The 27672-nt window shown below is 47.0% G+C and overlaps 1 protein-coding gene across 1 annotated transcript in view; it reads left to right on the forward strand.

Annotated features, from left to right (window-relative positions):
• Positions 1 to 27672, forward strand: part of XYLT1 (xylosyltransferase 1) — a 348193-nt gene that overhangs the window by 309213 nt on the left and 11308 nt on the right. Inside the window, exons 7-11 of the mRNA XM_069570209.1 lie at positions 4261 to 4477; positions 7686 to 7862; positions 12191 to 12453; positions 19083 to 19278; positions 25147 to 25480. Coding sequence (XP_069426310.1) covers positions 4261 to 4477; positions 7686 to 7862; positions 12191 to 12453; positions 19083 to 19278; positions 25147 to 25480 — 1187 coding nt within the window. The remainder of the gene's footprint in view (positions 1 to 4260; positions 4478 to 7685; positions 7863 to 12190; positions 12454 to 19082; positions 19279 to 25146; positions 25481 to 27672) is intronic.

The raw sequence follows: 27672 nt of genomic DNA on the forward strand, positions 1-27672 counted from the left end.
AAAACCATAGCTTTGACTGTAGGGACCTTTATCAGCAAGTGATGTCTCTGCTTTTTAATATGCTTTGTAGGTTTGTCATAGCTTTCCTTCCAAGGAGCAAGAGTCAGCAATGATTTTGGAGCTCAAGAAAATAAAATCTGTCACTGTTTCCACTTTTTCCCAATCTGTTTGTCATGAAGTGATGGGACTAGACACCATGATCTTAGTTTTTTGAATGTTGAATTTTAAGCCAGCTTCTTCACTCTCTTCTTTCACCTTCAACAAGAAGCCCTTTAGTTCCTCTTCATTTTGTGCCATGAGGGTGGTATCATCTGTATAACTGAGGTTGTTCATATTTCTCCTGGCAATCTTGATTCTAGCTTGCGAATCATCCACCCCAAACAGTACCTTAGAGACTACCTCACGCATCATTAAACTGGTGGTCTGTGGGCTGGATTCAACCTAGGGTGTGTCTTATTTGTCAGATTTTTTTAAGGGATTTGCAGTTCTTTTAGAAAATGCATTCTCTACATTGTTGCTGATTCTACCCACACTGTTATCTTTTACTCAGCCTACCTCACACACTTACATTATTTGTCTGATCCCTGTAGGCATTTAATTTTACAACCTAGACCTAGCCCAACTTTGTCAGCTTCCCATGGGGAAAATTAGTCAAGGTCATTATTTTCCAAACTCACCTAGCTGGTTACTGGTAGGGTCACGTTGTGATGAGATGAGAAGCACATTTTCATAGAATTAAGTCTCTTCACCAATAGCATCATTGTAATCACCATTTTTATTACACTAGCATCAATTTTGGGAGAAGGCAATGGCAACCCACTCCAGCACTCTTGCCTGGAAAATCCCATGGACAGAGGAACCTGGTAGGCTGCAGTCCATGGGGCCGCTAAGAGTAGGACAAGACTGAGTGACTTCACTTTCACTTTGCATTTTCATGCATTGGAGAAGGAAATGGCAACCCACTCCAGTGTTCTTGCCTGGAGAATCCCAGGGACAGGAGAGCCTGGTGGGCTGCCATCTATGGGGTCGCACAGAGTCGGACATGACTGAAGCGACTTAGCAGCAGCAGCAGCAGCAGCATCAAGTTTTTCTAAGAATTAAATCTATTACACCATTGTGCTCAGTGAATGACCAGTGTCTGGAGGCAGGTCCTCTATTTGTGCAGAAGAAAGTGTTATGGGTGTGGGTTTATTAGTGAGGTCTCAGGCAGTTCCCTCTAGTGAATTTGTGGGAGGCTCAGTGGGAGAGATTCTTTCTAGAATTGAGCGTGGCCAGCAGGGTGGGACCATCTTCAGCTGCTGTACTCTGCAGCTGCCTTGCAGTGTTCCAGTACCTGTAAGGTAGGCAAAAAGGAGGAAGCTTGGGTCAGTTCTAGTGAGTGCAGCATCTGTCTTGGAGGAGACAGGCAACTCCAATGTGAAGACAGAGGTGAGATCTGTCATGAAGCCACAAAACCCTGTAGACACACAATGGGGGATGCAGCCTGGCCTAGTGGAAAAGTGGCACTAATGCGCCACAGCCATGGCTACCTACTTTACCTGGAGGCTAAGAACATTTGCATCCATCACAGTAGTGATACAGGTGAAATTGTCAAGGAATGTATTAGTCCGGACATTTTCCTTTGCAAATGACAGAACCCTATTCCAAAATGCGTTAAGCACATTACTGACAAGTCTGGGGGTGAGTCAGGGACAGCAAGCTCCAGGGTCTCAAGCAAAGTCATTGAAGCCTTGTCTGTGTCTATCTCCTCTCTCTCTCTCTTTTCTCTCTTTGTTTTTGTGATACCTTCATGGTCAGACAACCTCTATACACATGGTGACAAGATGGCTGCCTGCAACCCTCCGCTCGCATTCTTCCAGACAAAAATCCCCAAGAAAGGCCTTCCTTCCTCGTTTTTTCAGCAAAAATCCAGAACCCAGTCTCAGACTCAGCTTGAGTTGTTTTCCCGTCCCTGAAGCAATTGTGGCAGCCAAGCAGGTGGTATACTCTGGTTGATCAAGCCGAGCCGTGTTCCCAACCCTGGTGCTGTGAGAGTTGAGGGTGGATGTCCAAAATAAAATCAGGGTGCGGTTCCCACAAAAGCAAGGAACGGATGCCGGGCAGACAGAGAGAAGGAAATGAAGTACCAATATGTGCTTCAGTGTGGAGGAACCTTGAAAACACGATGATAGCGGGAAGAGGCCCCACCTTGTGTGATTCCATCTCTATGAAATATCCAGACTAGGTAAATCCATGGATGGATGGCCAGGATCTGGAGGGAAGGGGAATAAGAAGTAACTGCTGATGAGGATGGGGGTTCCCTTTGAGGGTGATGAACTATTTTGAAGCTAGGTAAAGATGACGATTGTAGATGAACTAATTCTGTTGAAATGTATGTTTTTAAATGGTTGATTTTACGTTGTATGAGCTAGAAGAGCAGCCAGATCAGAAAACTTGTAAATTATAAACTCTTAAGGAGACAACCAGCTCCTGAGGGGCAGGGATCATCTTTGCTTCTCCTTGCTTTCCACCAGGGCCAGCCCATGCCTGGCACATAGTAGGTGTGAAATTAATGCTAAGTGAAAATGAGCTGAGAGTTTGGGCCAGAAGTCTTGGCCCTAGCTCCGTCCACCCTCCAGCGGCTCCATCCACCTTACAAGCTCTTTGACCTTTGATTTCTGTGTCTGTAAATTAGGGAATGCCGATTTTGCCTTGCCCGCCTCACAGAATCCTCTGTGTGTGTGCACGTGTGTGTGTGTCCTAGAGGAGGAGTTACTAATCTGAGGTTCATGGATAGAATTTAGGGGTCTGTGACTTTGATGAGAAGAGAGTGATTTTTTTAAACTGCCCTGGGTCTTTGTTGCTCTATGGGCTCTTCTCTAGTTTCAGTGAGTGGAGGCTCCTCTCTCGTTTGCGGTGCACAGGCTTCAGTAGTTGTGGCTCCCAGGCTCTAGAGCACAAGCTCAACAGCTGTGGTGCAGAGTCTTAGTTGCTCCACGACATGTGGGATCTTCCCAGATCAGGGACTGAACCTGTGTCTCCTGTATGGGCAGGCAGATTCTTTACCGCTGGACCATCAGAGAAGCCTAGGAAGAAAATGATCTTAATTTTCACTAAACGCTAATTGAAATCCAGCTAAATATAGGATAACAAACCACTACAGTATTAGCAGTTGCTGTTGGAATCACATATTTCCTTTTTTGGTCCATTCTTCCTGTCGTGTCCCCAACAAGTGATTGAACTCGTGACCCTTGCGTTGTAAGTTCAGAGTCTTAACTACTGGACTGCAGAGAAGTCCCAGGAATCACGTATTTTTGAATCATATTATAGTTGATGCATCCATGTCTAAATATCATTTATGCTCACCTTTTCTTCAAAATTATAATAGTGTTTAGACCTACTGCAAGATCTTGTTATTAAGTGTGTTAAAAAGAAAACACATGTAATTACCATAAATTTGGTGTTTTAAAAAATATTTTGCAATCCTCTATATAGTGTGTGAATCAAGAATCATGTGAATTACTATGCCATCACTTTGGTATTTATGGAAATATTTTTGTAACTGTGTATTTTTGTTGCATTTAAAAGCATTATTCTGCAATGGGATAAATTTAGGAGTATAGGATTAACAGATGATTATAAGTAAAATAGATGATCAACAATAGCACAGGAAACTATATTCAATATCTTTCAGTAGCCTGTAAAGGAAAAGAATCTGAAATGTATGTATATGTGCGTGTGTGTGTGTGTGTGTGTGTGTGTGTGTATAAAACTAAATCACTTTGCTATACACCTGAAACTAACACTGTATTCGAAATGAATATACTTAGGTTACTGATTAATTTTAAAAAATAAATTTAAAAATAAAAGCATTATTCTGAGATGAGGGTCTATAGCTGTATTCACCAAATTCCAGTGCATCTGTGGCGTGAAAAGGTGATTTCAGAAGTTCTCTAAAGTGGAAGCAGATGTAGCAGATGGTCGTTGCCATCTAACTGTGCTGGACAGGCAAGTGTCCTAAGCGCTCTGAGCCTCAGTGTCTTCATCTGTAAAATGGGCATAATAATAGTACCCACCTCACAGTGTTACAGAGACCAGCTTCACTTGTGAAGATCAAATGAGAAACTACACACAGACCCTCTAGCTCAGCACTGAGCATGAGTAGTGCTCAAAAAATGGCTTTATGGCCAAGACCTTCCCAGACAGACAGTAGTTTTCACCACTTGTTTTGGACTCTGGGTTGAGCTCTTTCATGGCTAAGCATGACTTTGTCTTATCCAGGTTCATCCGGAAACAGGGCCTGGACCGGCTCTTCCTGGAGTGTGACGCCCACATGTGGCGCCTGGGGGACCGGCGGATCCCAGAGGGCATTGCTGTGGATGGGGGCTCAGACTGGTTCCTGCTAAACCGGAAGTTTGTGGAGTATGTGACATTCTCCACTGATGATCTGGTGACCAAAATGAAGCAATTCTACTCCTATACTCTGCTTCCTGCCGAGGTGAGTATCTGGGGAAACGTCCCTGAGAAAGGTAGGGGCTGGCTCTAGCCTTTGGAGCAAAGTGGATGCTGAATTTTTGGTGAAGCTACATGGGGATTAGTACATTGTCCTCCACACATCCAGAGGAAGATGGGGAACTGTGCGAGCTACCAGAGACCTTACTCTCACCGTACGACCCCTGGTCCAGTCCAGTCTGGAGGGAGGTCACTGTATGGAGGAGATGCACAAGGCTGCCACCAGCCATCTATACAGTGTCTTTAAAAGTGTAAAGTAAAAAAGGCAGTTCTTCCTCAAGACACTTGGCTCCCATCGGTCATAAAATCATCACAATACACTAATTTTGTTAGAACAACTTTATTGCCATTTTTTAGAAAATTGCTATTGAAAAAAAATACAAAGCTCTCATACCTACAATGTCGATGGTACCCACAGGGTTGTGCAGTGCATAACTTCCACAACTGTATATGCCGGCTTCTTTAGAGACACCTGTATCAACTTTTGACAGATGCTCCAGTCCCCAGTCCTGTAAAAGCTTTTCCAGTAGTTTTGGCCTCATCAGTCCCATCAGAAGTTCTGGTGATCGCCGCACCAGGGCTACTCTTGGGTTTGCTCTACCTCCTGCATTGGCAGCCATTGTGGCCGAATGCTTAGGACCCGCTATTTCTTGTTAGCTTTTGCAGCTATTTGAAAAGCTCTCAGAAGTCTGTGACCACGTCTCAGACCTCAGGGTGGGAACCTGTCTTAGTTCAGGGTACCAAAACAAGATACAGAAGAATGAAGGTGCTTCTTGTAGTTCCAGGGGCTAGAAGTTATAGGTCAACGTGCCAGTGTGGTCAGGTGCCTTCTCTCTTTTTGGTTGCAGACTGCCTGCTGACAGTTCCCACTGTCTTCTCACATGGCATAAGGGGTGAGGGAAGGACACTAATCCTATTTGTGTGGACCCTACCCTCATTACAATCACTTTCCAAAGGCCCTACCTCCTAACACCATCACTTGGGGGTTAGGGTTTCAACCTATAAATTTTGCGGGGATGCAAACATTCAGTCCATTTCAGAAAGTGCTGTGTGTAAGATTGCAGGCTATTCTGAAACAGCCCCAGCCCTGTCTGGAAATGGGTAGGGACTCAGTGCTACAGTGTTGCTCCTGACAACAGCCAGCAGACCTGGGCAGAGAGATTCTAGATTAGTTCCCTGACCTCTAGTTCACTTTCACCCTAATCTCTAACTTCAGAAAACTCCAGTGCTGGCTCTGTTTCCATTGAGCCTGTGACACCTCCCATGAATGGCCCACCATTCCTGGCTGTGCCGCATCTCAGGGCCACTCAGGTTCTGTGTTTCTAGGCCAAACAAGGCAATGAATCTCACTTGATGGTTTCTACATCCCTCACCAACATCTGGGGCAGGGCCAAGCTCTGAGTAGGGCTGACTGCGGACATAACTCCTAAGGGATGATGGGCTTGTCATCACTGGGTCAGGTTTTGCTATTCTGTATACATGTTAAGTCATCAGCTTTTAATCATGTTTCAGCAAAAATCACTTTCTCAATTCCAATAACCTCCTCGTCCATTATCTTTTCTGTATCATTACAAAAGGACACAGGACAATTGATAATAGGGTACCTACCCCACTGCTTGATGGAGAATATGTGCCTGGAGAATATGGGCTTTTAGACAATTCAACCTTAAAATGCAGGTTCACAGACGTGTCATTTAGCATCACAAGAAGGTCAGCTGGGTGGTGTGGATAGAGCCTCATTTCATCCACTCAGCCATTGAGAAGAGACTATTTGGGACTTTGTTTGACAAGGTGTGCATCCCAATGCTGGCTCTTTCTGTCCCACCCACCCCACCCCCTACCCCACAGCGCACCCAGGCACTTTACATTCCAATGTCTCTTTAGATCCCACCCCCTGCATCCCAGCATTTCTGCCCTGCACTTTTCCCAACCCTCCTCTAAGGGATGAACTTAGGAGAAATCTGAAGGCTGTGCCATGAGTTTGCAACAGGTGGACACGTATTCCCCAATAGCTTCCCCTAGGAAGCAGACAGCAGGGGAAACCCTGGTATCTGAGGTTGTTATAAAACAGTGTCCAAATAGAATTCAGTGTGTGTGTGTGTGTGTGTGTTTCTTTCCCCATCTCTCTCTCTTTCAGCAGCTCCAACAGTGTGTCTCTGCTCTGGCCTCTCTTTTCACTCTCAACATTGCATTTTTCTCAGATTCCTAGGAGAGGTTGGCCAAGAGTCTCAGGAATAGGGGGAAATGATGGTGTCTGGTTCAGCACCACGGACAGCGGGAGGCCTCAGCACACCCCCACCTCCTTTCCTCTCTGTGTTGCAGTCCCTCCTCCTGTGACTGGGGCAGGAGGGCGTCCATGATTCTGGCCTCCCTCTCCCAGGAATGAAATTCCAGGGCTTCAGTCTTTGTTCCAAAATATCTCAGACTGAATCCCTTTGGTTTCAGGTCTAGCTGTTTGTAAAATCAAGAGTCCTTTGGCCCAGGGTTTTCTAGAAAATTGCCCCAAAGTTTTCCTCTGGTCCTCAGGTGTTGACATACCTTGTGCTGTGCTTAGTCACTCAGTCATGTCTGACTCTTTGTGACCCTGCAGCCTGTAGCCTGCCAGGCCCCTCTGTCCATGGGGATTCTCCAGGGAAGAATACTGGAGTAGGTTGCCATGCCCTCCTCCAGGGGATCTTCCCAACCCAGGGATGGAACTCAGGTCTCCTGCATTGCAGGCAGATTCTTTACCATCTGAGCCACCAGGGAAGCCCAAGAATACTGGAGTAATACTGGAGTAGGTAGCCTATCCCTTCTCCAGTGGATCTTCCCAACCCAGAAATTGAGCCAGGTCTCCTGCATTGCAGGTGGATTCTCTACCAGCTGAGCTGCCAAGGAAGCCCTTAAGGGACTTTTTCTCCCTGCTGAACGGATGTACTGGGTCATGAGAGATGTCTTGAAATCAGCTTCTAGGCTGCTGGGAAGAGACTTCTTAGAAAAACAGAGCAGTAACTGCTAAGCAGAATGCCACTCTGGACAAAACTTCCAGGGTGCTCTGGCTAGGCCTGCACGGAACTAACTCCATTTGCAGAGAGAACAGCTGAGTCTGCAAGAGAGTCCCTTCACTGTCAGGGGGTCCCTGGGAAGGACCCCAGCCCAGCCCAGTCGAAGGAGACTGGGCGAGGTCTCGAGCCAGGCCCTTCTCTCCCGCACAGTCCTTCTTCCACACGGTCCTGGAGAACAGCCCCCACTGCGACACCGTGGTGGACAACAACCTGCGCGTCACCAACTGGAACCGCAAGCTGGGCTGCAAGTGCCAGTACAAGCACATCGTGGACTGGTGCGGCTGCTCCCCCAACGACTTCAAGCCGCAGGACTTCCACCGCTTCCAGGTGAGCCGCCGCCCAGCCCGCCTGCCGCGCCTTCCAGCCAGCATCTGCAGGTGGCCCAGGCAGCCCCGCAGGCCATCACATCCCACACGCTCCAGCCCCAGCTGTTGATGACAATCATAACAACCTCCACAACAGCCAACACTTACTGATCACTAACACCATGCAAGGGACCATCTAACCGCTTGGCCTGTGTCGACTCATTAACCCCACAGCAGAGGTAGATTATTTTAGAGATAGGGAAACTGTGGTAGAGAGAGATCAAAACCTTTATGCAAGGTCACATAGCCCAACATATCTGTTTGCAAAGGCTGTACTTGCATCCATTTCTCTATGCTGCTTTTTGATCAGAATCTCCTGAAATATTTGTTTAAAATATATTTTTGGGTACAAACTTGGTTAGAGTGCAGAGTTTCTCAACCTCAGCACTCTTAACATCGTGGCTGGATAATTCTGTGTTAGGGTGGAGGGATGCAGGATGTTTAAACAGCATCCCTGGCCTCCGCCCGCTAGATTGCAGAAGCAGCCCACTCCCCTCCACTGTGACAACCAGGATGTCACTGTTTAATGTCCCCGTGGGGATCCAGTAGCACCTTGCAGACATGACAACCAGGAATGTCTTCAGATATCACCAGATATCCACTGGGTGCAAACACATCCCCAGTCGAGAGCTTCTGATCTCCAGTGAGGCTCAGGAATTGTTATTTTTAATGTAACAGACTTAGGGAAGTTCTGATGAGAAGCCAGGTTTGTAAAGCATCGTGCTCTGTGAACTTAAAGGAGTAACAAGAAGAAAGGTGCTTACCATCACAGGTATCTCTGCAGGGCCCAGCAGTTCATGCTCTGGGGAAAGGAGAGGCAGAAGGGTGGCCAGTGTCCATCTGCTTCCCATGAGCCCCAAGGGTGCCTTGGACCCAGACCTATTCAGGATGGCAACCTCTTTCCATCCCACGTGAGCACGCCTCCTGCTCCCTCCAGGCCAGCACCCTGAATTCTTCCTCTTCTCCTCCTCACCATGCCCAGCCTCAGCTGCCCAGAGCACACATTCACAGGCCACTCTGAGCTCACTAGAGCTACCACGTGGAGATGACATGCTGCTCTCCAAACCACTAACTTGCAGTGATGGAGGGTGTTGAGGGCAGGGACAAGAGTGCCAGGCTGATAACCCAATCCAAAGTGTCCCTCCTGCCTCGCTCTGGCACATAACTGAACCATCCACGGGAGGACCCAAACTGCCCCCATGGAGCTTCCAGCCTCTTAGCCCGGCTCCTCAGAGTGTGGTCTGTAGAACAGCAGCATCAGCATCACCAGGGAGCTTGTTAGAGATGCAGAATCTCTGGCCTGCTGAGTCAGAATCTGCATTTCAACAAGATCTCCAGGCAACAGGGGGGCTGTTCTGTTTGAGAAGCATGGGGTTGGGGTCTTCTGTGTCCCAGGCTGTGTGCCAGGTTCTCTGCAGGTGTTGGCTTCACTGGGTAGAAATCAGCTCCATTGTGCAGGTGGGGGAACCAAGGCACAGAGCGGGGACTTACTTGTCCATGGACATGCAGTAGTGGAGTGGTAGGGTGGGAGGTCCCACACGGGTGTTTCCAGGTCCAGACAGAGCTTTTTCCACCAGACCCTGCTGCCAGCCTGATTCCACACCTGGTGGAATGCGGAATACACAGCGGGTTTTGTCCCATCGTTCGTATTCCCTCAAGGTTCCCACCTAACGCCTTTCGCCTGTGTAAGCAGTTGCTGCAATGAGTATTCTTGAGGCCTGTTTTTGGTGGAAGACTGAAAGCTACCCAGGGGCCTCCTCAAACCCATGTTAATTGAGGTTGGGTGAATTTGGGTGACATTTTAGCTCCATTGTCTGTGCATAAAGGGTCTGCTGAGCAGAAAGGGATGGCAAGGGGAATGTTTGACCTGTTCAAAGGGGGACAAAAGAAACACAACAATTCCCACGTTTGTAGAGGATCAGCTTTCACCCTCATTGCAAAGGACCTTCATCGTTTCGAGCAAGGAGATAGGGCAATTCTTGAGTGCACTGCCCTTCTTGGGCTATTCCAGGGCAGCAGCGTTTGCATTCCAGTCCCAGCATCCTGGGGACGTTGTGGTCCCTGATAAAGATGAGCTAACATAGCGACCAAGTCACATGCTCACAGCTCTTCACAGCAAACAAAATCAAGAATATTTCTCAACATCTAGACTCAAGAAACTGCTGCCTATAAGAAACTCTGAGTTCTTATGGAAAGAACTCCAAGGACGAGAACTATAAACATAGAAACATGCTTTTTAGGAGCTCCAGGTATTATCAGAGAATCTTAGGAGGAGAAAGGAGGCTGCCCTGCCACTGACTCTGGTGCTCTGCCTCCAGAAAGTGAAGACTTAGAAGTCCCTGTAGCAGACTTAAAGACGTAGGGAAACAGTCTCATAACAGCTGCTAACACTGTGTGTCAGATTCTATGCTAAGTACCCATATTATTATTGTACCCATTTTAAGGACTGGAAAAACTGAGGCCCTGGATGACTTCCCCAAAGACATATATAGCTCGAAAGACATAGAGCGAGAATTTGAACCCACATGATCTGGCTCTTTTTAATGCTCCTATAAGGGAATTGAGCTAACCCCTCGACTGCAGAGAAAGGGTAGGGGGTGGGTGTCCCAGATGTCTGTGAAGCAGAGAGCAGATGGGATATTCTAAAACATTAACAAGAGTTTTTGTTATTGGGGCTTCAGATTCACTTGACTAGCAGTGTGATCCTAAGATGATATAGTCGATAGAATTTGGATTTTAGAGTCATCTGGGTTTGAATCTTATGACTGTGTTTGTACATTATCCCTTCCGTTCTCTAAGTTGAGTTTCCTCATCTGTAAAATAGGACTCAGAGCACCCACTTCGCAGAGTTATTGGGAGGATTAGACATAATGACAAAATGCAATGCTCTGCCTATAGTATATGCTCAGTTTTTATTGTCATTATTGTTGCTGTTAATGCACTGAAGTGAGAACAATGCTAGACCTCAATGAAGGTCAAAATTTACACAAGATCATGGGCCGCTCAAAGGAAGGGTTTGTGGTTTGGTTGTTTCCATAGCCCTAGACCAGAGGTCAGCAAGCTGCAGCCCGTGGGCTGATCCAGCCCGCTCCCTGTTTGTGTAAATGGCTTGTTTGTGGAGCACGGCCACAAACCCATTCATTTTCCAGTTTGTCTTCGGCTGCTTTCAGACTCTGACAGCAGAGCTGAGTAGTTGCAAAGCTGGAAATATTTATTATCTGCCATTTTGCTGAAAAGGTTCATTGATCTTGCCCCAGACCATGGTTTAAGACCTGGTAGATAACAAGTGCTCAGAACTTCACTTCGCTAACCCGTGACCCTGGATCTGAATCCTGGCTCTCCCATTACCTTACCTTACTGTGTGACCTTAGATAAGTCCCTTTTCCTCTTACGCATTCAGCCCCTTTGAAAATTTGGTTTACATAAGTAGCCCTCAAACACGTAGCATATCACCTGGGAGCTTTTTTTTTTCTATACAGATTCCTAAACCTCATCTTCAGAGATGCTGACTCAGTCAGTCTGGGGAAGGACTCCAGAATCTGAATATTTTAAAGCTGTTTAGGTGACTGATCTGCAGCCAGCTCAGATGCCATTTGCCTTGTCCTCACACCCTAGTGAGCAAACGAATCGCCCTGGAAGCCTGTTAAGAGTACAGATTTCTAAGCCTCACTTCCAGGGATTCTGACCAGTAAATCCAGGGTGTTCCCTGTGAGTCCATAAGTCGATTATAATGCCCAGGAGACAGTAGGGAGCGGTACGGACTGTGGTGAGACACAAGGCCCGTACCCGTCTAAAGGGACAGCCGCGATTCAGCTTTAACTGTGTGTTAAGATGCAGGAACCTAGGCCTACCGTTGCCAGACCATTTCTTTTTCAAGGGAAGACAAAAGTTTCCATGAACTCTTCCACTTACAAAATGTCGCCAGTTAATTCAATTTTAAAACATTCTTCCAGATGACTGAAATACTTCCATAGGCGGTATTTGCCCTAGACCTCCAGCTAAATGATTTCCAAGATCCCTCCCAACTATAACCATCTAAGATGTAATTATTTCACAAATATTTAAATGAAGCTAACTTCCGGTCCCTCACTGCTTTCAATGCTTCACAAATATTAACTCGTTCAATCCTAAAACCCTTTTGACAGATGAGGAAACTGAGGATAGAGAAGGCGGTGGGTGTCTGAACGGTGATGTGGATCCAGACAGGCTGGGACCGCAGAGCTCGCCTCCTCCATCCCCACCTCCCCCATCCCACTGGCTGACTCTGCTCTCTTTATCCCACGAGCACAGCAGACAGCCCGGCCCACCTTCTTTGCCCGCAAGTTTGAAGCTGTGGTGAATCAGGAAATCATCGGGCAGCTGGACTATTACCTGTATGGGAACTACCCCGCGGGCACCCCGGGCCTCCGCTCCTACTGGGAGAACGTCTTCGACGAGCCGGACGGCGTCCACAGCTTGAGTGACGTCGCGCTGACTTTGTACCACTCCTTCTCGCGCCTGGGCCTCCGCCGGGCCGAGGCGTCGCTGCGCGCCCCCGGGGAGAGCAGCTGCAGGTGAGCCGGGAGGGGCGCGGTGACCAGGGACGCGGGACAGCCCTCCTCTGCGGGGGCTGCGGCTGCACGCCGTGCATCTCCCTAAAAATCAGCCACGCGACGTCCCAGCCTTCAGAGCCTTTCCTGTCTAAACCATCGTCACCCTTCTACCTTCTCAGAATAGCAGATCTAATATTTACCTACTTATTTCCTTTCTGTGGACTCATTCTTTAAAAAAAAAAAAATATTTATTTGGCTCTACCAGGTGTTAGTTGCGGCATGCATTATCTTTCAATTGTAGCAAGTGGGATCTGGGCTTCCCTGGTGGCTCAGACAGTAAAGAATCTTGCCTTCAATGCAGATTCGCTCCCTGGGTCAGGAAGATCCCCTGGAAGAGGGAATGGCTACCCACTCCAGTATTCTTGCCTGGAGAATTCCATGGATAGAGGAGCCTGGTGGGGTACAGTACATGGGGTCACAAAGAGTTGGACACGACTGAGCGCCACACACACGCAGGATCTAGTTCCACCAGGGATCAAACCCAAGCCCCCTGCATTGGGAGCATGGAATCTTAACCACTGGACCACCAGGAAGTCCTGTCTTTCTGTGGACTTACTCTTTAGGCTAAATATACATATTTTAGAAGAAAGCTTTATGCACCATGTTAGATAGTTCTGTTTGTTTTAAATGGGAAGTAATCATGAAAATACAGAACTTTTTTTTTTTACTTTTTGTTTTAGAAAATGTCAGATATATACTAAATGGAGAGAAAAATGAAATCCCATCTCCCATCGCCAGCTCTAGTGATTACCGACTCCCAGCCAGTGCAGTTTCATCTCTGCCTTCACCCCCCTTCCCCCTCCTCCCAGATCAGTTTGATTGAAGCAAATCCCATAAACATTTCCTGTGTCTCTGAAAATTGACTCCTTCTTAAAACACGACCGTACTATCTTTGTCAGACCTGAGAACATAACCAATAACATCATGGAAGGCAGAACCATTATTTAAAACGCTCACATAACCTTTAGAATCATCTCATCTACCACTGGTGGTACTAGTTGATACTTCAGGAAAGAACGTTCTAGAATATTTGGAAAGAAGAGGGAAGGTGGGGAAAGGAGTCAACATCACCCCCACCTGCCCTGCCTTTCCCTAAGCCTACCAAACCCTTTTAATTTGGGGCTGCTTCTCTTCCTCCTCAGCAATATGCATTGCAGATATTTCATAATTGCAAGGATTACGTGCCCTGTTTCTTTCGCTCAGCATTGTGATATTAGCCCCTCCTCTCCTTGCTTCTCTGCAGCTTTCCATAATGATAATGACCCTTTTTAATGCCGCTGGTATTCCATTGAGTAGAAATTCCAGAGTTTGCTTAATCCAGCCCTTTCCTGTTGCCATTGTTCTGATGAATATCTTTTTGCAGAAAGCCTTTTTTTTGCATTCTTCTTTCTGATTATTTCCTGAGGATGGACTCCCAGAAGTGCCTCCAATCTCTCTCCTTCTTTTTCTTGTTCTGCCTCTGCCTCCTCCTCCCACCTTCCTCTTTAAACAACAAAGAAAAAATTATTAGCATCAGTCTTTCTCCTCTGAGCCTTCTATGTGTCCCTCCTTGCCCTGCTCTTCCTTCCTCTCAAGAACAGAAGGGGGACAGGAAAGGGACTATTTTGTTCTACAAAACTCTGAAAACATGGAAGGTTTTCCTGACTGGGACCCCATGCAGATCAGCTGGGTTTCCACATGCCTGCAACAATTTTCCCCTCAGCCTTCTCTCTCCTCTACCTACAGGTCCTGATTTAGTTTAAAAGAAGACCAGAATGGGTTAGAAACCCAAAAACTGCTGTTTGAACTCCACTCTTACTAGCTATTGACCTTGGACAAGTCTTGAACCTCCCTGAGCCTCAGTTTCCTCATCTGTACAATGGGAATAATAATAAGCCTTACAGCATAAGGTGTTGTTAGGTTTAAAGGGGATAATCCTCTAAAACTACGTTATTAGTCATGTATTATTATTATCATTATCCCCATTTTAACAGTATTTTATATATGAAGTGCTTTAGTAAATGTTTATGCCATTGCTGGTATCTTAGTTGCCAGTATTCTTAAGCTGCAGCTGTGTGAGCTACTTGCTCCATCACTGGTCATATGAACTGTCTATCAGTTCCTCTGTGCTGTCCTTGACTCCCCACTCAATCTACCTTTTCAGAGGCTTCCAGGGTCATCTCAGGTGCCATTTCCTCTGTGAAGCTGGCTAAAAGCTTCCCCAATAGCCCACCCCCCACCTTTCCTTATTTGAAAGCAGATTTTCCTTTAACACTCCCATTGCTAGTAACAGCAGTGCCTCAGGTCAAGGTCATCAGTGAATGCCTTTTCTCCCTGCTAGTCCAGGGGCAGAACCCCTGTCCCAGGAGCCACAGTATATGGCCCCAGTAGATGACACAGTGCCTGATGCTTGGAAGGCAAATATCGTTTCAAGAGTAGTTTTAATCCCAGGTTTCATAGCATTTGTAAGGTAAATAATCTTAGATGAAATTTTGAAAGACACCTCCAAGTGATTTATGATTGCTGAAATTTTCTTCTGCTATTTGTTTTGGGATTAAGCAAGCCATCAAGTTGCCTCAGGCCTGGAATCCTGTGGCTTCTACTTCATTTTTTATTATAATGGAACCCTTGTGCCTTGCTGTGGGCAAAGCCAATACATTTATTAATACAAGCCTAAAAATAAATCAGGACAAAGGACCCTTATCCCAAAAGGCAAAAGAGAGTAAATTCCTACCCTAGAGCTATCTGGGGAAAAAAGTAGAAACTTTATTTCAAAAATCTCATTTTCTCTGGACATTTCATGCAGATTGTGGCTTTCTAGTCTATAGTATACACTTTCATAAAAAAATGTTTATCGATTTTTTTTTCTCACTAGAAGATAACATTTATTCATTGCAGAAAATTTCAAAATGGCAGATGGAAAGAACAAGAAAATGAAGGTTTTTTGAGAATCCCTTTCAGAGATAAGGATGTCAATGTTTCATTACGGGTCCTCAAATTCAATTGTGGTCTAGGGCCAGGAAGGAAGCATGTGTCCTTAGCTAAGGATGGACGGATCCTATGGACCAGGGGCCCCCGGGGTCCCGGTACTGAATTCCATTACATCCTTGCCCTGTGGGAATGTACACTTGGAGCTACCAATCACATCTCCTGATTTTTTCAGACAAATTATAAATCCACATTTTTGTGTGAGCTTCCCCAATTTTTTAATGCCCACCTCATTTAAATAAAAAAATGAAAACACCTTTGGGCCAAGCAGATGCACCAGAGGCATCGTTTAGGTTCAGTTGTGTTGCATCTGGCATCTTCTGCTGCGTCTAGTTACAACTCTCCTCTCAGTTTTAGTTACTTAATTACCATATACAGTCTAGAGGAGGAACCAATGGACTTTGTGTTCAGTTCTGGTTGCAGGTTCCCTAGATGTATCTTAGAAGCAAAGGGTTCAAGAGAATATCCTTCTAGAATCTTCACTCAAACCTTAAGTATCGATTGAGCTGGCGTCATGTGGCAGGCTCTGTGTTAGGCACTGGGTACTCAGCCATGACCCAGACAGACCAGGCCCCAAGCTCAAGGTCCTCCCATTCTAATGTGAAGACAGGCAGTACCCCAGCTCATAGCAACAGGAACAAAAGTCTCTAAAGATAAATGTTCTGCAGAGAGTGAGGATAAGCTCAAGAAACAGCAGTGAGTTGGTGACTTAAGAGTCAGCAGTCAAGGAAGATCTCTCTGAGATGGCAACATTTAGCCAAAAAGATAAGACAGAGCCCACCATATGATCAGTAGAGGAAAAGAGCATCCCCAGCAGAGAGAATGTCCTGTGCAAAGGCCCTGGGCTAGAAATGAGCTTAGGGTGTTCAAGACTCGAAAATAAGGTCCACATAGCTAGAAGGTGGTGAATTGGGACAAAGTGAAACAAAATGAGGCTAGAGAAAGAGGCAGAACTTGGAGACCAGGTAAGGAGGTTGGGTTTTATCCAAGCATAAGCAGAGCCCCTTGTGGTGTTTAAGGAAGGGATGACAGATATGGCTACTCTGAGAATCCGTTACAGCAGACAAAAGAAGGAGGAAAAGTAAGGCAGCTCCAGCAAAGGTCCAGGTAAGACATGATGGTGGGTTGGACCAGGATGCTGGCCATGCATAGGACAGTGGAGAATGGATTCGGGTGGAGAAAACAGGACTTCTTGGAAGAAGGAACACGAGCAATGCAAGGTTAACTCCTGGATTTCTTGACCATCGCTTATTTACCTGACCCCTTAGCAGCATCCCATACAACTGACTGCCCCCTTCTGGAAACACTTGCTTCTTTTGATTTCCATGGTAATTTATCCTGCTTTTCTTCAACTTTCACTAGTCCACCCAGCTTACAGAACGAGCCCTGACAGTGTATTATTTATCCATGGCAATAATGTCACATAACAGTCTAGCCTCAAGTCGGGGTTTTGAAACGATAAACATTTACAGAGCCTTCAAGCCTGCAGGTGAGCTGAGTGGTGTTCCTGGGCTCTGCTGGCATCTCTTCCGCTTCTGTAGCCAGGAGCGGGTCAGGAGGGAGGCTCTGTTGCTCTTGGCTGGGAGTTGTTGGTGGGTCTAGGATGGCTTCAGCTCGGATACCTGGGGTGGCTCAGCTCTGCTCCAAACATCTCATGCGTTAGCCCACCTGTGCTCTCACAGTGATCACAGAGGGGCAAGAGAGGGGATGGAAAATGTACAAGGCTACCTGGGATCCTGGCTCAGAACTGGCACGATACCTCATCTCCTGCTGGCCGAAGCAGATTTGAGAAGGGGAAATAGACTCACCTCACTGGTGCAAGGAAACCCACCAAGTCACCTGGGAAAGAGACAGAAGAAGTGACAATTTGGGGACATCAATGCAGGCAACCCCAGGACACTTTCACAGCACCATCTATGCTGTCTCCACAAGGAGACATTTAAGTTTAAATTAACTCAAATCTAAAATGCGTTCCCTCAACCACACCAGCCGTATGTCAAGAGCTCCGTCATCAGCAGTGGTTAGGGTTACTGGGCTGGGTGGTGCAGCTGTAGAATATTCCATCCTGGCAGCAAGTTCTGCAGCACAGGGAGAGTTTTCTGCTTCCAAAGTCCAGACCCAAGTGGACCTGCGACGGCCGGGAATGTGCAGTGAGCAGTCTGAAGACGGGGCAGGTTTTTTCGCTCAGAGCCCCAGAGGCACCTGATAACAAGTGATTTCAGGAGACGCATAACACAGAAAGGCAGCTTCCCCTTTATAATCAGATGTAAAGACTTAAACTCCAGGGCAGGAGCAGAGGGAAAGCAGTGAGCGGGACAGTGATTTGTGGAATGTTGGAACCACAAGCATCCTGTAAGTGCCCTGCGCCTCACACAGTGCAGAAGCCGGCAGCTTTTCATTTTACAGCCAGGAAGGACAAAGACCTAGGCTTGTCCACGTTCATCCTTCCTTCTCTGTCTGCTCTCCGCCCTCCTCTGGGCATCTGTTTAGCTTCCCTGCCCCTTTCAGCCCCTTTGTGGATCAAAGACCTGCATCTTAAAACATGCCATTTGTCTATGTATTTGCGATTGGCAATACTTTTTAAGCATCATACCCAGTGCATTGGTGAAAAGGACGGTGAGAGTGTAAATCGGAACAACCTTTCTGATAAACTTATACAGCAGACATCAGGAGCCTCTTGGAGATTAGAGAGGGAGAAAGATGTTTCCCAAAACACTTTTGCTCAAGGATGCTTACCGCAGCATTGTTTAGAATGGCAAAAAAAAAAAATTAGAAACAAGTTGAACACTCAATGATGGGGAACTTTCTCTGTTTATAAAACCATATTTTGGTATTATAGTTCCATGTCGCGGTATTACATCCACTGGAATAATGTATACACACACAAAAAAAATCATGTTTTCAGAGACTATTCAAAAACATGATAATGATCAGGAAATATACTATGAAGTAAAACCAGGATAGAGCCAGTGTGTATATTATGATCCCAGAGAATGGAGAGTTTATGTAAATATGTGCATAGAAAATAAGGCTGAAAGGAAATATGTCATGATGACATTGTTTGCACACCATTGTCCCTTCTCAGTACCCAGCACCAGAGGATCACTGAATATACCTGTGAATTGACATCTTCTATCCCTGATGCTGGGAAAGATTGAAGGCAAAAGGACAATGGGGCAGCAGGGGATGAGATAGTTAGATAGCATCACTGACCCGATGGACATGAACCTGAGCAAACTCTGGGAGATAGTGGAGGACAGGGAAGCCTGGCATGCTGCAGTCCATGGGGTCGCAAAGAGTTGGACACAACTTGTTAGTTAGTTGTTGTTAGCAACTGAACGACAGCAACTTGGAAGAAGCCTCCAAAGTAGCCATTTTTATTTTCATAATTGTGCTTTCATACAGTCAAGTATGTTTTACACTTATGATCAGCAGGAAAGTTATTGTTACTAGTTATTGAGATCCTAGAAACACGGGAACAGCCTTCAGGAATTCGGTGAGCTTTGTATAAAGTGGGGGTCATCGTGGGAACAGGATCGGCATGATGGTGAGGAGCCCCGTTGTGACCGACACACATCCAGTCCTGGCCCACGAGCTCGCGTGAGCCTGTGTGTGTTTTTCAGGTACTATCCGATGGGCCACCCAGCCTCTGTCCACCTCTACTTCCTTGCTGACCGTTTCCAGGGCTTTCTGATCAAGCATCATGCTACAAATCTGGCCGTGAGCAAACTCGAGACCCTGGAGACGTGGGTGATGCCGAAGAAAGTCTTCAAGATTGCCAGCCCACCCAGCGACTTTGGGAGGCTTCAGTTTTCCGAGGTAGGAGGCCAAAGACTCTCTCACAACATTGCCTCTGGCTGCACCGTTGCTGGGTTCTATTCCTGCTCTGACACTTGTAGTTGGGAATGGAGGAGAAGGTGCCTTGAAGGACCCCAAAGATAAGCTCGCCCTGTGCCTGGAGAAGGTCCATGGTGGTGCGTATCAGTGCACCAACCAACCTGGAGCCTTAGGTATATCTTTATAGTAGAACTTCTATTCCTTTTCATTTTTTACCCTAATTAGTTGATTCCTTCTAATCCTGTCTTAGTAATAAACCAATAACAAGCCGGTTTCCTAATGAAGTTGCGGCATTAGACCCATCTTACATATTGGAGAACTGAGGCCTATAGAGAGCCAATAACTTTCTGGATCATAGCTAGGAAGCAGAAGAGCTCAACACTGAATCTAGATCGCGTAGGCCACAAATCCTATACTTAATTGTGCTTTTGTCTCCCCAGTTCCTAGAATAGGGTTTAACGCAGAGTAATCACCAGATCAGTCATTGAATGGATGAGTGTTGGATGCATGCATGCGCAGAGGATTAGACAGAGGTGTCAATAGATGGACAGATGGTCTGATGCATGGATGCATGGATCCATGGAACACAGTTTCTACCTCCCAGGACTGCATCGGCTTTTAGTTATTTTTCTGCCTTGGGAGATGGATTCATATAGCACCTCCCTTGTAATATCAACACCATCTTGAAACCTGAAAGGCGCTACATAATCTGGCCTCTGTCTGCTTCTCCAGTCTCACCCAGGACCCACTCTTTTTCCCACTCACACTTCTTGCATCTTTACCCACATTCCAAGTTCTTTCCTGCCTCAAGCTCGTCACATGCGGATCCTCCTGCCCAGAATACTTTCCCCCAGGTTTTCACCTTTTTCCTGTGGTCATTCTGATTTTAAATGGTGCACTTTCAGAGAAGCCTTCCATGCTCACCCACTTCGGTCACAATTTTTCACCCAGTATGTCCCTATTTTATGTTTCTTAGCGTTTATCATCTCAAATGACCTTGTTGATTTCTCTAATCACCTGGTGATTGTCTGCAAGAGAGCAGAGACTATAGCACTTGCTCACTGCTATATCCTCAGCACACAGAAGAGGACACAGCCTTTGTAGATGTGAATAGGATTTCTGAATGAGTGAGTGTGTGTGCTTGGGTAGTGATGCTGGTGGGAAGGGGAGGCATGACCAAGCTTGGTGAGTGTTGCCCACACAAAACTCCAGCACCTGATTTCTGCCTTCTGCATGTCAGCAAGTAGCTAAAGAGGTGGTCCATCCCTGGAGTTCAGCATTCCCAGTGAATTTGGCTGCTGGGTTAGGGGTCAAGAGTCTGACCATAGGATATGGAGAATCTTGGGGGCCAGGAGTGGGATGGGAGGAAGCATCTGACCTGCTTACATTTTCCAGCCCCTGTGGCCCTGCCTGGCCAACCTAGGCCTGACTGGATGGGCACCACACAGGCAGGGGTGGAAATTTCTTATTAAGTCACCATTTTCTTTCTTTTAAAAGGTTCATGTATTTATTTAGCTGTAGCAGGTCTTTTTGTTGCAGTGTTCAGGCTTCTCATTGCGGTGGCTTGTCCTGTTGCAGAGCAGGGGCTCTAGGGCATACGGGCTTCAGTAGCTGAGGCTCAGGGGCTCTAGAGCACCAGCTCAGTAGTTGAGGCTCACAGGCTTAGTTGTTCCATTGCAATGTGGGATCTTCCCGGACAAGATATCAAACAGGTGCCCCTTGCATTGCAAGGCAGGTTCTTAACCACTGGACCACCAGGGAAACCCCAAGCCACCATTTTCAATGAAGGCTCCAAATGGATTGGCTGGGTCCGAGCTCCGTGGGAGCCCACTTCATAAATTACTGGTGTCAAGGAGCAATTAGATGCTGCCCCAGTTGGATTCTGTGCTGGGGGCCCAAGCAGCCGATTGAAGACATTAATGTCCCATTAAGGAGACGGATGCCTGGTCACTGGGCTCTCCCTGTTTATCAGCCTGCTGGTGGGTAGCTGGGCACTCCTGGCAGTGACAGATGTTGGCCACTCCATGACTAGTGATTAGTTAGGGCTTGTGCTATAGCTCTGGTACCCTGGGTGTGGGAACCACCCGGATTTCTGGCAGAGGAACAGCGTGGGGTGCAGGGAGCCTTGAAACTTGTGTCATGAATTTTTTTTCTTGGTTTTAAGGTAAATGCTGTAAAATTGGGCTAGAAGGAGGGAATGAAGTACAGGGCCACTTTGTGGGCTGTTGAGAATCTCCATAGGGTCACACGGTCCTGGGGCTTTGCATAGGGCCTGGTTCGCACACTCCATCCCTGGGAGTCCCATGCTCATGGCACAGAGGAAGGCTGCTCCTCCCTTCAGCAGGCAGCCCCCAAGTGCCTCTGATGTGCGAGGGTGGGAGGGGCAGTGGTTAACTGAACAGACCAGATCCTTGTGGTCGTGCCATTGCTGTTTACTGGGGCAGCCAGCCAGCAATTGAGCAAATAAGTGAGCCAGAGTATTCCAGTTAATGACAAGGATTATAAAGAAAATAAGACTCCATCCATGTTTTCTGAGGGCTTGACAGGCTGGTGGGACAGCTTTCTGTTACCAAAACAAACTTGGATCCTCTCGCCCGGACTCAGTAAAGCTTAGTCTATTGACATAGGGTTGTGGTGAAGGAAAAGCGCGGTGTTTATTGCAGACGCCAAGCAAGGAGACCAGGCAGCTAGTGTTCAAAAGGTCCAAACTCCCTGATAGCTTTCAGGGAAAGTTTTTAAAGACAGGGTGAGGGAGGGCACTTGTGGGGTGCATGACCGGCTCATGGATGTTCTTCTGATTGGTTGGTGGTGAGGTATTAGGAGTCAACATCATCAACCTTCTGGTTCCAACGGTTCTGGGCTCTCTGTGCTTGTGGGCAGCATACAGTTAACTTCTTCCACCTGCTGGGGATTTCCGTGTCTGCGAAAAGGCTCGAGGTTATGGCTCAGAATATTATCTATTGTCCTTGAGGAGGAACTAAAAGATCCTCGACTTCGTTTAATGGCTAAACGATTATTATTTTGTCTCACTTGACTGTTTTCCTTTCTTTCTGCATTTTCTCACACCTCTGATTAAATTCATTCTTTAGAGCTTGAAGAAGGCCTTGGAGGCTAAAGTTTTTATTACAGACAAGAGGCAGGTGAAGGACCTAAGGGATCTGTCCTGAGGAGGCCCCAAAGGGTCTTGCTGGGTTACACGTTGATGGAGCGAGTCATTCAGGAAAGCATTTCTAATGAGATAACTTCAGAGTTGAAACCTGTAAAGGAGTCAGCGGTGGGGAGACCTGGAACACTCTGAGATCGTCCAAGAGAAGAGCATATGCAAAGGCCCTGAGGCCCCAGGAAGGAGCTTGGCATGTCCAGTGAGCAGGAGGAAGGTCTCGGGAGGACAGGGGACAGATCATGAGGGGTTTCACAGGCCCTGGAAAGAAGTTTGAATTGCATTTTAGGTGCAGTGGGAAAGAAGTCTTGGTGGGCTTGAAGCTGGGGAGCAATATATTGAGCTTGATCCTCAATACATACTTAAATTTGAGTAATTGATCACTTGATGGTAAATGGCAGTGGTGACACCTGGGCTGAGAGCTGGATAATGAGCTGGCCAGAAGGAGAGTGAAGAAGGAGAGAAGACCCAGCCCAAGAGAGAGCCAGGCACAGGCACAAGATCTGGGGCTGAGAAAGCCCTTCTGGCAGACGTGCTGAGAGTTTCCAGGGTGTCCTGGATGGGGGAGAGTGGAGGAGGAGAGAGGGATGTAGATGAGGCTGGAGCTGGATCAGGAAGGACCAGGCCTTGCAGGTCAGGACAGGAGGAGAGACTGGACTAATGAACAACAGGAAGGAACTGGAAAGGATTGTATGGAGGGAAGTCGCAGAATGGGACATCTCTAGAAAAATCTCCGTGACGTTGGGGCCTGGCTTGCATCCTGCTCGCTCATTCATTTATTCCCTCAGTAGGCAGCGTTGTTCTCACTCCTCCTGTGTTCCAGCCACTGTGCTGGCTCCAGGGGTCCTCAGGAGGAGCAGTCCCCGCTCGTCCTCTGAGGGATCGGTTGTTACTATCCGTGGCTCCCTCTGCTGCCCTGAGGACAGCGCCTCAAGGTCAGTCTTCGCCCAAAGACGGAAACTTGCTGTGGGCCTGTGATTGTGTATTACAACCACCCCTGGTAGGTGGTAGTTGCCCGACACATCTGTGTTGGATAAATGAATGAATGAATGAGCGAGTGGGTGCGTGAGTGAAGAGGAGGCAATCCACAGAAGAGTGAATAAGAACCCAGCCCCTGGGCCCAGACTCCCCGGGTCCCTCTTACTGACCAGAGCAACTCACCCGACTGCTCTGAACCTCAGAGCATTTCCTCCTGTGGGAAGTGACCATAAGATCAAGGGTGCTCCCTCGATGGAGGAGGGAATGTTAGCTGAATCAATGCCCCTATGCCCTTAGCAGTAGGCCTGGAACACCAGAAACTCTGGATAAATATTAGCCATGGAGCCCTGTGTCTTAGGGATGGGTATAGTAACTCATGGCAGGAACAATGAAAACATAAACCAGCTCGTGTTTGCACTGCACGTGTGAAGTCTGCTCAAGGTGTAGACATGTTTACTCACACCTGCACCACCTCCGCTGCTCGTGGAAGGACCACAGAAGCAGTACAGGCCTCGTAGAGTGCTCATCGCCTGCTGCCACGTGGCCACACGCTGCGTCTTCAGAACATTATACTAAACCTCCTGGGGGAGAGAAGACCCCCTGATTTCATCTGACTTGAAATAGTAACAGAGCTCAGGGATCTATGTCGTTAGTTCATTTTTTTGCCAAGTTATTCATGCATGCATTCACCAGGTGATTGATGGAGCATTGACTCTGTACCAAGCAGGGCTGGACACCAGAATTCAGCAGGGGGGCAGTCACAGGGATCTGAGCAGTGAGAGGCCGTTCACTAGGTTGTTCTGGATACTGGGTGGAGAGTAAATTGGAGTCCCCAAAAGGGGAACGATGGAAGCCAAGAGCAGATTTCTGGGGTCAGAGCCATACACACACACCCCACTGACTGGCAAGAAGGATGGATCATACAACCATCACTCCCCATAGGGTCCAGCTCAGAAGGCTTTGGGGAAGCCAGAACTGTCTCTTCCTTGGAAAGCCATCTGAACTCCTGCATATGATAAGCGATGCTGAGGGACCCCCCTTTTTCCTAGCTTATGACAGGGCAGTTCCAAATCCTGAGCTCCACTCTTGTTCAAAGTGATTGCTCTAAAAAGAGGCACGTGATCTGGAAAGCCAATGACCAAAGTGGAAATCAGCTGCACTTGCTGAGTGGCAGGAGTTATGTTTCCTTGGGATGGCCTGCAAGTGGGCATTCATTCATTCCACTTGCACGCCATGAACCAGACACAGGAGGCCCAAAGTAAATGGACCATAGGCCCCATAATCCTTCAGACTAGATCCAAATCCCAGATCTCCTGCCAACTGCCTGTCCAGCCTTAAGTTACTGAGCAAGTAACTTAACTGTAGCCTCAGTTTCCTCATCTGTAAAATGGGTAAATGAAGCCCAGTAAGCAGGATCCTGGGCTTCCCTGGTGGCTCTCTGGTAGAGAATCCACATGCCAGTGTAAGAAACATGGGTTTGATCCCTAGTTTGGGAAGATCCCTGGAGGAGAAATGGCAACCCACTCCAATATTATTGCCTGGGAAATTCCACGGACAGAGGAGCCTAATGGGCTATGGTCCATAGGTTCACAAAAGAGCTGGACACAACTTAGTGCCTAAACAACAACAACCAAACCAGGATCCTAGGCCTTTCTGGGATGGAGCACCCACATTCAGGCCCAATGATTTCAAGATTCGCTCTTGTGTTTCAGGTCGGCACTGACTGGGATGCCAAGGAGCGGCTCTTCCGCAACTTTGGGGGTCTCCTGGGGCCCATGGACGAGCCAGTAGGCATGCAGAAATGGGGGAAGGGCCCCAACGTGACTGTGACTGTCATCTGGGTGGATCCCGTCAACATCATCGCAGCTACCTACGACATCCTGATTGAGTCCACTGCCGAGTTCACCCACTACAAGCCCCCTTTGAACTTGCCCCTGAGGCCTGGGGTCTGGACGGTGAAAATTCTCCACCACTGGGTGCCAGTTGCAGAAACCAAATTCCTCGTTGCACCTCTGACCTTCTCAAACAGGCAGCCCATCAAACCAGGTGAGTGCTTCCAGTATGTCTGTGGGTAAGTATTCCAATGCAAAGGCCCTCCCAGGTCCTCCAGCTGGGCAGGCAGTCCTGCTCAGATGTGGGGCATGTGGGCCGCCTTTCAGAGCAGTGCTTGCCTCTCAGGATTTTTTCCTGCTCATTTGTCATACCAAACCTTCTAATTTTCTGCCTGTCTCTGCACACGGAGGTGATGTCGTCTGTCTGTATTAGACACCTATTTATTAGATGCTGTCCCGTTGGACTTCCAGAAGGCCCTAATCATATTTGAAACAGATGGGAAATAAATCCAGGCTGATATTGAGTTTCAGCATATCTTGTTCACTGTTTAAAATAAAAATAATTAAAAGAGGAATTTCTGTTCATCAAAAACATGATACACTGGGTGAAGAGACATATCACATACTAGAGGAAAATATTTGCCACACATTTAAAAAAGTGCTCATATTTGAATATACAAAAAGAACTCAAATTCAGAAATTCTCTGAGTCAGAGCAAACTATAAGCCACAGGCCAAATCCAGCCGACTCCCTGTTTTTGTAAATAAAGTTTTATTGGAACAGAGTCACACTCATTTACCTGCTGACTATGATTGCTTTGAGGCCACAGTGCCATCATTGCGTGGTTGCCCACAGAGCCAAAAGTATTTGCCATCTCTGATATTAAAGGGCCCATCTCTGATATTAAAGGGCCAATCTCTGATATAAAAGAAATAAAAAAGAGTGAGAAAATATATATGCACACATATAAAAAGGTGTTCAGCCTCATGAGTAATGAGAGAAATGCAAATTCAAATCAAAAAGAGATTCTACTTCACATCCACCATGTTAGGACCTGTTTGAAGTTGAGACAACATTATTTGACGGTCAAGTTGGAGAATAATAACCGTCCATGCATGTCCTGGAAGCCACCAGCTTCCCAGGTGATGCAGTTGGTAAAGAACCCACCTGCCAAGGCAGGAGACACAAGAGATGTGGGTTCGATCCTTGGGTCAGGAAGATCCCCCTGGAGGAGTAAATGGCAACCCACTCCAATATTCTTGCCTGGAAAATTCCATGGACAGAGGGGCTCACAAAGCGTTGGGCACAACTGAGCTCACACACAATGAAGAATGATGTATGTCCTGGTGGGAGAGCCACATAATAAAATGAGTTTGGAAAATGCTTTAGCATTTGCTGGTAAAGTTGAACATAGATATATACCACACAGACATTCCACCCGAGGTAGAGGCTTGTGCAGAAATACAGCAGAATTGTTCATAATAGCAGCAAGCCAGAACTTATCCAGATGTCCGCCATCTGATGGGCCATCAGCGTGGTCTGTCCTGACAGCAAAAGTCTACGCAGCAGGGAACCACTCCACATGCTGATCTGGACAAGCGTCTAGAACATAACTTTGTCGGGGGGTTGAATATAATAATTACAGTGCATGTATTTAAAGTTCAAAAACTGGCCAAGCCAACAATATGTTATTTCAGTATTCATGTATCAGTAGAAAGCTATGAAGAAATGATGGGAATTATTAACAGGAAATTCAGGATGAGTAGGTCCGGGAGAAGGGATATCAGACTCCTAGTGTATCTGCCTTTTTTCTTTTTTTCCCCAAAATGTTTCTTTTATTTTCCTATTTCCCCACCTTTCCTCTTTCATCATAGGGACCATCTTCCTCAATCCCCTGGTGACCCAACAGTAAAGAATTCACCTGTAGTGTAGGAGACAAGGGTTCAACCCCTGGGTCGGGAAGAGGGCACGGCAACCCACTCCAGTATTCTTGCCTAGAGAATCCCCTGGACAGAGGAGCTTGGTGGGCTACAGTCGCACAGAGTTGGACATGACTGAAGCAACTTAGCATGCACGGAGGCACTCACAATGTCTTCCTCCCTGTTCAGTTCCACCCCCTGGAGTGGCCACTGCCAAGAGTCCAGTGTGCATCCTTCTAGACGTTTCTCAGTGCTGATAACTCAGCTGGTAAAGAATCCGCCTGCAATGCAGGAGACCCCGGTTCAATTCCTGGGTCGGGAAGATCCCCTGGAGAAGGGAAAGGCTACCCACTCCAGTATTCTGGCCTGGAGAATTCCATGGACTGTGTAGTCCATGGGGTCACAAAAAGTCAGACATGACTGAGCAGCTTTCACTTTCAAATACAAAATAAATCACAAAGATATTATCATTTTTGAAAAGTAGAAT

The sequence above is a fragment of the Ovis canadensis genome, chromosome 24 (assembly GCF_042477335.2).
Source record: "Ovis canadensis isolate MfBH-ARS-UI-01 breed Bighorn chromosome 24, ARS-UI_OviCan_v2, whole genome shotgun sequence".
NCBI classification, from domain to species: domain Eukaryota; kingdom Metazoa; phylum Chordata; class Mammalia; order Artiodactyla; family Bovidae; genus Ovis; species Ovis canadensis.